General features: G+C 60.7%; 1 protein-coding gene across 1 annotated transcript in view; it reads right to left on the bottom strand.

Annotated features, from left to right (window-relative positions):
• Window positions 1-5,204: 5,204 nt before the first annotated feature.
• JPH3 (junctophilin 3) overlaps window positions 5,205-9,029 on the bottom strand; it is a 75,805-nt gene continuing 71,980 nt past the window's right edge. The window contains exons 4-5 of the mRNA XM_028094247.2: window positions 7,194-8,092; window positions 5,205-5,285 (exon numbers count right to left, since the gene is read on the bottom strand). Coding sequence (XP_027950048.1) covers window positions 5,205-5,285; window positions 7,194-8,092 — 980 coding nt within the window. The remainder of the gene's footprint in view (window positions 5,286-7,193; window positions 8,093-9,029) is intronic.

Below are 9,029 nucleotides of genomic sequence, written 5' to 3'. Positions count from 1 at the left end.
TGGACGTGGTGAATGGTGCAAATAAGCCAAGTCCGGCTGTCGGGTTTGGCTCCGTGCACGGGAGGCTCCAGCAGCTGGGTGGTCCCTGACCACGCGTGAGCCGCAGAGTGCCGGTGCTCTGCAGCACGGGGCCCGCCCACCACCAGCGGGCGTAGGGCAGAGAGTGCAGGCCACGCTGCTCTGGTGGCGGCAGTGACAGTGCTGAGGAGGGCAGGGCCCTGTTGGGGCGGACGCCCCACCTCCTGCGCCCGGACCCGTCTTCTCCCCGAAGCCAACCCCACGTGGAAGCCCCAGCTGGCTGACTGGAGGGCAGCCCTCCTCCTGACTCCTGCCCTTCGCAGGTGGGTGGTGTGGGTGCCGCTCACTGAAGAGCACTTCGCTGCGTGGTGTGGGGTGCCCTGGGGACTGACAGTGTTTAGGGAGGGAGACCCCCTCAGGCGGCGGGTGTGCTCTTGGCCTCATGGTTGAACAGTGATGGAAAGCCCTTCCTCTGTGACGTGTGTCCTCACACAGGAAGCACTGGGAGACAGTAACTCTGATCTTAAGGGACTTGAAATCTGATCTTTGTAGCAGGCGTGGGATGAATCACCGGGGCAGGTGCTACCAGCACGTGGAGGGGAGCGGGGACCCAGCCAACACCTGCCCTGCCGTCCCTTGGGGCCTCCTGCCCTTCGTGGGTTTGGGCTGTCGCTGTGCCCTCGTCACCAGGTGGTGGTGGCACGGATGGGGAGGGTGTGCGCAGACGCAGCAGTAAGGTGTGAGTCTGGGTCTTCGGCAGGTGGGAGCGGTAGGGGCCGACAGGAGTGAGGTAGGTATGAGGTGTGCTGCTCACTGCCTTCCCTGCTCTGCCATCCCCCGAAGCCCCGGGCCCGGTTCGTGCACCCGGACTGGCCCCGGCCGGGCTGCCTGCTTCTCAGAGGTCGAGAACAAGCTGGAACAACACGTGTTGGCCCTTTTGTATCTCAGGCACCTCCGTGTTGGGGTTTCATGCAGAGGCAGACTGGGAAAGTGCCCGTTGTTCCTAGCTCGTGGGCTGCACTTTTGGAGAAGGCGTAGGGTCCTCAGGGTTCTCCACCGTCCAGGCACCACACGTGCTGGTGTCTCCTGTCTGGCTTTTCACGGAGCCCAGCGTCTTCCCCCATCCTCTCCCGCAGAGGCTCTCGGTGCCTGTGACCCTTGGTCTCCCGAGCTTTCAGACTGTAAAATACAGTGTCATCTTTCTGTTTTTGAACGAAGGTAACTGCACTTTTTCTTGCTGCTTTTAAGGCTGAGTAAGTGACACTTCTCGGGAACGGATCTCAGGGACACTTGGGGACAGATCATTTTTCCAGTCTTCCCTTACTGACAGTAGCATTGACACGTGGCCGGGCCTGGACAGGGAACGAAACTAACAAGACAGCTTGACTTTGCCGACAAGAGCGCACCTCACTCTTACGCCTTATTTTTGTCTGGAATGCTGGTCCTTTTGCTTCACATTTATGCTTAACTGATGTGAGCAAATCCTGTCCGAGGCAGGACACCATGAAAACATGAGCCATTGTCTGCTCTACTCAGTGCTGGCCGTGGATTGTCGGGCCCGGCAGCACATGCGGCTGTGGACAGAGAGGCTTAAAATCTAGTAGGCACCTTTATGTTAAGTTTCTGAGACCAAAGGCAAGAAAAACTGGAAGACAAAACCCATAGGAGTTGAAGAAAGTGAGCCTCATCCCGAGCCAAGGTTGGCCCTCTCCTTTGTCGAGAGGTGTTTTCTTGTATCCTCCAGCAAGCACCTTCCCCTGGAGGACGGCGCTGCTGGTGTCCGAGGCGTGTCCCCCCGTTGGTGCAAGTGAGACCTGCCTCAGGAGGGGACCCCAACACTGGTGCTGATTCAGGAGGGGATCAAAGAAAGGTGGCCAGAAACCCAAACTGACAAATGTGAGAAGCACCACCACTTTATTTCCTTCACTCCCCCAGGTGTTCGTCCGCGTCAAGCCTGTAACGTCTTGTATCTGCACTGGGCTTTCAGTAACATCCTTTGGTTTTAAGAGGGGGTGGCCATATAACGGATCGTCCAAACTGGGACTGTCTTGAAAGGGAAAGGGAGCACTTCTAGGACCGGGATGTGGGGCCGCCCTGTTGGTGTCCCCTGTTGGTGTGGGCACCAAACGGGCCCTGAGGGGTGGCTGCAGGCTGTGGGGACCCACCCGTGTTCTTCCTACTTTGCTGGGGAATCTGGGTTGGTGCAAATGGCAAGGAGCCTGTCATCCTCCAGTGTGTGTGTGTGTGTGTGTGTGTGTGTGCGTGCACAGCCCGTGCAGTCGTTTCAACAAAGACATGACTGTATTGGCTGGTAAATGTGGTTGTGGACTTGTGGGGAGAGCGATTTTGGCAACGGGCGTCGAACTTCTGTGGCTACCTGGAAGTTTCCTCCAGCGACGTACGCTTCCTGTCAATTACTTAGGCTTGTATATTGCACCCCTGCTCTGTGTGTTTGGGAATCCCATGTGCTAAGCTTAAAAGTGTGGATAATTTTTCACGTGCTTGAAATTATCCAAGCACTTGACAGGCACTGAGCAAATTTCAGAAAGCACAAGTAGCCCGCCGTCTTAAGTTTCCTCACGTTTCTGGTAGATGCAGCAGGTGCTCTGTGGGCACAGACGAGCTCACCTACTGACCCCAGAGGGCAGTGTCCTTCCCAGGTCTTTCAGGGTGAGGTGTGAGTGCAGGTTTCCCAGCCCAGGGAAGGCGGCAAGAGCTGGGCATGGAGCGGTGACTTGCTCGCCCCCCCACCCCCACCCCCGGGCCCGGGCTCAGGAGCTCCAGTCACTCAATTTCTCTGCCTCTGGCTTTCACAGCTAGAGTGTGGAAGAAGCTGTCGGGGGAGAAAAGGACTCTCGTGAGGTTGCTCTGGGAGTAATTAAAACGTGTTCAACACTTTGTACCATGCACGCCTGGGCTTCCTGATGGTCCTGTGGGGCCTGGTCTAGCTCCGCCTGCGTGCCTACCAGGAGCACGCAGAGAGAAGCAGGTTAGCTGCCCTGGCCCCACAGGAGGACTGGCACCCACTGGGGGAACCTGACGCTCTGGGCCAGTAGGAAAGCCAGCCCGGCGAGCAGAAGCACTCCCGCCTGCTGAGCGGCCTGCTCCCTGATCATCGGGGAAACTAATGAACAATCAGCTTCTAGAGTCTCTCAGACCCAGGACGTTGTGGTCTTGGTGGAATCCACAGGGAAGTCCCTGGGCGTGCAGGGAAAGGGCGGGCGATGTGGTACAGCCGTGGGGTCAGGGCCAGGTGCGTGATGGGACATGAGCCCCTCATCACGGAACCACTCCTGCTTTCACGGGGCGGCGACTTGCGATTCTCTGCGCTAATCCCGGGTGTGTGTGTGTGTGTAGCCTGCAGCTCTAGGCCCCATTTTGTGTCGTGCTGTTACCGGAATGTACAAAAAATCTTGTCATCTTTACGAAGAGTCACGAACAGAACTCTAAAACCCAGGCCCCAGCATGGAGGACTCTGAGCTGCGAGGAGCAGGAGTCTTTATTTGGTTCACCTCAGGTCTGCAGCAAACCACTCGACAGTAAAAAAGAACGGAAAGTACGATGTACAAAAAGATGTAATTTCCCTTTAGAAAGCGACATTATTAGCAATGTATTTCTTACGGATCCTCGCTCGCCTAGGTCCCCACTCCCCCAAAAAAGACCCCCAAACTAAGACAAAATGAGAGGAAATGGGGAGTGAATGTAGAACAGAAAAAATAAAACTGGATTTAACTGGAACATGCTCTAATCTTTAGTTTATTTCTGGTTAAAAATATAGCAATCCAGTGCAGTGTAGTAAAGAAATCTGCTTGAAAGGTAGCAGAGAAACAGCTAAACATAAGCAAAGCAAGGCAGCGTCCATAGCCGGGCTGCGCCCAGGACGGCCGTGGAAGCTCACGGTCAGGACCGTCCCAGGCGTGAGCTCAGAGGCCTGTGTGTGGACGTGGCCATGCCGCACAGACACGTCCATACACACAGGCTGGGGCTGGCTCCAGGGCTAGGACCACGGGGCGCCCAAACATTCCGGAACCTGGTTCTTTCGTTTGGATGATGGAGCGACACTGGTAGAGAAGGCAGAACTGACTGAAACCAGTGACGTGGGGTGTGCGGGGCAGAGGAACAGGCTACGAGTGCTCAGGAATCTTTAAGCCCACATTCCTGTCCTGGGACCAGACCAGCTCCGGCGCGTGAACGAGGCATCCGGAAGGAGTGTGCCTATCTGGGGGCGGGGAGTGGAGGCCGCCACAGGACCGAGATGTGAAAACCCGTGTGCTTAGTGACTGAGGGAGGAGGTCACTGAGGGCCATCTGACGGGGACAAGGGAGCCTGGATACACCTCCCGCATGCCCAGTGTAGAGGTGCCGCACTCGGAACCAGCCGTGCTGGCTAAACGAGCCTGCAAGGCTCCCTGCCCTCTGCCCCATCCGCAGCCCTCCTTCCTGGGGGTCAGGGCGGGGGTGGGGGGAGCGGAGAGGGGCCAGACTGGAGGGAACATAAAGACTTTGCTTTCAGACTCTGGGGGCAGCGAGCCTCCCCGTGAAGGCCAGAGGGGGCAGAGGGCAGGGTGTGGCGTTTGGGGCGGGGGGGAAGAGACGAGGCGGAAGGTCCCTGCTTCCTCAAGTACACAGCACAGATTCAAAACAGAGGCCCAGGCTGCCGCCAGTGGGGACGGCACGGCCTCTTCCCCCTCCCGCACGCCCGTAAGCATCCCCCGCTCGCTCCTCCAGGACCCAGAGGAAGAGCAGAGGTAGCTGACTTCCCGCACTCAGCCTCCCAGCGGCTGCTTCCCCATCGGCCGGGCACAGCTGGACACGCGGGGGTCTTCCTCCGGCTGCCTCCTTTTCCAGTCCCAGGCGGGGTGTGATGGCGGCGAGGACCGTGGCCGTTTGAGTTTTTGGCCATTGATTTGCTGGGATCCCTTTCCTTCCACACCAAGCTGGAGGGTCGGCGTGCTGGCCTCCTTCTGCCATGCCACACAGCATCGTGTTATACAAGCAAAGAATTTTGGCTAAAATCCAAAAAACATTACCCAGAAAAAAAGGCAAACTGTGAGTAATACCCAATCATGTTGTTCTGTGAAGACTCGGAAGTGGTTGTCGGGCCGTCCGAGTTATGATCCTTCCCTTTCGTCGTGGGTTACGTCCCTTCTGTACACCAACCGTTGTTTTTGCTAACGTTACATCTCATCAGATGAAAAAGTTAATAAACAAAATGGCGACTCCGATGTTGAGCAAGATCACCATGGCCACCAGGATGGGAGCCGAGCCCTGCAACGGGAGGACAGGAGAGGTGAGCCCGCGCCCGGCCTGCCCCTGCCTCCCCTTCCCCCGGCCCCCTCCCCAAACCAGGAGCGACGAGAGGGCGGCTGGGGGGTGGCCCAAGTCCAATAGAGGGTCCTCTTGCTTCTCGGGCTGCAGTGACTGGTCCTGGAATTCCCTCCCAGCGCCAGGCCACTGTAAGTAAATGTCCTCTGCAGCTGGGACAAAATATTGTCCCTGGGATTCCTGATGTGGCCCGTCCAGAACGGCCCCAGCCTTCAGCCTGAGCCCCCAAACCTGGTGATGTCCAAGCCCTCAACACTGGCTTCCCAGCAGACCCCTCCTTCCTCCCATCAGCTGCTCAGCTCTGTGCCTAGTGCTGTCCCTGTGCAGCCTCGGGCTGCCTCCAGGCCTTTCCCGTCCCTGGAGCAGAGGCTCCAGTGACCCAGGGCACCCAGACCCTAGCCTCCCCTCCCTGGGGCCGGCTGTCCTTGGGAGCCTCAGTGCTGAGGGCTGCAGAGGCCACTCTGTTGCACAAGGGGCACCAGCAGAATAAACACAGGTGTCCGCTGGAGGCCAGCCGCTTGCTCGCACCTCTCGCCCGGGAAGCTTCATCTTGCAGCACCAACATAGTTGAGGCGGCCACGTGTAGAACCCCCTCCCACACCTCCCACTGTGTCCATCATCCGGCTTCCTATCGTAACTGCACGTGCACTGTGCACACGTGTGTGCACATGGGTACACACACTGCAGAGGCATGCAAATGTTTCTGGCTGCCGGGACAGGGAATGGAGCTGTGAGTACAAGCCAGTCTTCCCCCAGCGGGCACTCACAGGGCCGAGCTCCGGTGGGGTCTGGGCACAGGGAAGCAGGAGCACTCGCTCACAGTGGTTTCAAGGGGAAGGCACCTGCCCCCAGAAAGCATCTCGTCCAAGGAGCACAGGGCCCTGATCTGCCAGACGATGCCGCCCCTCCAGGGGGCAGGCATGGACAGGCTGGCCGCACTGCTGGGTCCCAGAGGTGTCCGGGGCTCTGCGTGCCCCATGGGGCAGGTACACAGCACTCCAGCAGCAGGGGAACAGGCCCTCATGGGCTGATGCTGCAGGTTCCAGAGTGGAGCGTATGGGGGCATGAGCCCTGGGGTGGGGCAGAGAAGCTGTCTGACCAGGGGCGCAGGACATGTCTGCCCCTGGGAGGCAGCCTCCAGGTGGAGGGTCCCAGAAGGTCCGTCCTGTGCGTGAGAACCCACCCGGCCCCACACCATCCAGCCCAGGGGCCTCCGTTACCCTTCAGACTGCCTGCCGTGGGAGGCATGCTCGTATGAGGACCCATGAGTGAGCCCCAGTGTCCCCCACTGGCCGTGCGGCCACAACCCACGTGTCGGATCCCGAGGTGGGTGAGCCAGGGAGGCCGCGTCCTCAGGCTACGTGGGAAGAACTAGAGCTCTGGTAGGGAGGGAAGCCTTCGCGTGGACGGCCTCCACAAAGTTTTACCCTGTCTATCTTGCCCATGAGAGCGGGCTTCGTGGGAGGACCCCAGTGCCTGCCCCCATGTAAAAGGTGTGGCCTGGACACAACAGTCCTGAGCCAGTCCCTGGCCCCGTGCCCCAGCGGCTCTGGCTGATCCTGACTCCAGGACCGTCCACCAGAGCAGGGGAGGACCCTCCTGGGCCGGGGGGAAAGACGGGCTCCTGCTACGGCCCGGTTTCTTTTGGGAGCTTCGCTGCTAGGACCGAGCCTGGGAGGAGTAACTCTCTGGGCTCTAAAGGGAGGGGGATCCCGTCGCCCACAGAGGCTTCCTATGTGGAGGGTCCCTTCCCTGGGGAGGGAACCGCTCCCCCCGTGCCCAGAGCCACCCCTCAGCTGGAGGTGGCAGGGCACTGCCTGCCCCCATCGCCAGTGGCTGGCGACCACTCACCGTGCTGGACTTGAGCTCGTCCCCATTCTCCTCGTCCGACTCCAGTGCCACGGGTGAGGACCTCTGGGGCGGGGAGAAGGCCAAGTCCCAGCGCAGCAGCCGGGGCTCAGCCCGGTCCCCCAGCCGCAGGCTCTCCAGCCTCTGTACCGCGGGCTCCACGCAGGGGGCCGGCCTGGCGCTGTCCTTGTTCTGGGCCTTGGACCGCAGTCTCTGTGCCCCGAAGCCCCGGTCGTCAGTGCGGTGGTCCTCCCCCAGGCCCCGGCAGGCTGCCCCCTTGCTGTAGCGTCTCTTCTGGGGGTGTGCCTCCTGCACGTACGCATCCATCCTCAGCAGAGGCTTCATCTCCATCTCGTAGTTGCTCAGCTTCTCCTCCTCCAGCTCTAGCAGCTTGGCGCCCCCGGAGCCAGGATTGCCTGCCCGGTGGTGGGAAGTCCAAGAGAACGTAGGGGGCGACTCCGTCCGCCGCTCCCGGGACTTGGGGTTGCTAGGCTGCTTGTGGCCTGAGCCCCGGCAGCGGAAGTCATCCGTGGGCTGACCACTCCGGAGGGCGCTGCCGCGGATGCCCCTGGGGCCGCCGGCCTTCTCCTCACCCCAGCTGTTGCGGGCATAGTCCCCTCCCCGGCCCTCCAGGAGCATCTGGATGTCCCCGCCTCGCTCCTCGCCCACCGAGACCTGCCGGGAGAAGTGGGCGACCTTGTTCCGTGAGGCAGGGGCCGGGGGCGGGGTGGCCGTGGGACTGGCGGGGAAGCTCTGCAGGGGACTGTCGTCGGGGGTCAGGTCCGAGGGGGTGGTGCCTTTGCGGTACAGCTCAGGGCTCTCCTGCTGCAGGGGCGTCCCCGTGGAGGCCACCTCGACGTCACTGCTGGAAATCGGGTGCTTCGGCCGCTGGTACTCGAGCCCTTTATGGAGGGGCAGGAAGCACAGAGGTCGGGTTACTCAGACCCTCTGCCTCGTGGGGCCTGACCTCACCAGAAGACCGCGGGAGACCAGGATTAGGGCCTGGGCCAGGTGGGGCAGTGGCCAGGGCTAGGGCATGCGCCGTTCACCAGTGGGGTGCAGGCAGAGTGGTTCCCAAAGCCCTTTGGTAGAACCCCAAGCCCCCCACCCGACAAGCATTTGGAGGGTGACCAGGTCCCGAGGGTGCAGCAATGGACAGAGGCTCTGGGCCGCACACCGCCCTCCCGCCCCCCGCCGGCTACACAAGAGCCCCAAGGCTCAACACGCAAGCACAGGGGCCGGCCTGCTCCGTGCTCTCAGGTCCCCTGTCCCCCACCCCAGGTCCCTCTGGAAGGTGGAAGAAAGCCTCTTGGCATTAGGTGGCCTTCTACAGGGGTCTCAGGACCTCCCTGGGTGCAGTGTGTGAGAACAGGAGTGGTCTCTCCCCTCTCTATTTCTCTGCTGGGGCAGGAAGGGCCGCAGGAGCCATGGCCTCCACGGGCTGGCAGGGGCTGGACCCAGCCCTCCGTTTATGGAGGAGGAGAGGTGCGCCATGCTGTTTCTGCCACACACATGGCGGCCCGACGCTCCCGCTCTTGCCTCTGGGGATTTGGAGATGGGGTAGTGAGTGGCATGAGGCTGAGCTTTGGACACGGGAATAGTCATCATGGCTGGTCCATGGAACGGTGACCAAGGGAGGCCCCCTGGGGGCCTGCGGGGTAGGGATCTTGGACCTGTGAATGCTGGCCTAAGTGGTCAACCCCCTCCACCCCCCAAATCCATGCACACCCCATCTGGCACGTGAGGCCAGGGGGTGGGGATGGCAGTGCACCCCTTCAAGCACAGGGGGTCTGAAGCACTGGGTGCCCTGCCACAGGAGGCCAGGGATCACTGCCCTGA

This window comes from Eumetopias jubatus, unplaced genomic scaffold (genome assembly GCF_037043125.1).
Source record: "Eumetopias jubatus isolate StellerSeaLion01/CBP00866 unplaced genomic scaffold, mEumJub1_p1.0 scaffold_10, whole genome shotgun sequence".
Lineage (NCBI taxonomy): Eukaryota > Metazoa > Chordata > Mammalia > Carnivora > Otariidae > Eumetopias > Eumetopias jubatus.
Note: the sequence above shows the minus strand (reverse complement) of the source record. Positions and strands in the feature narration are given on the sequence as shown.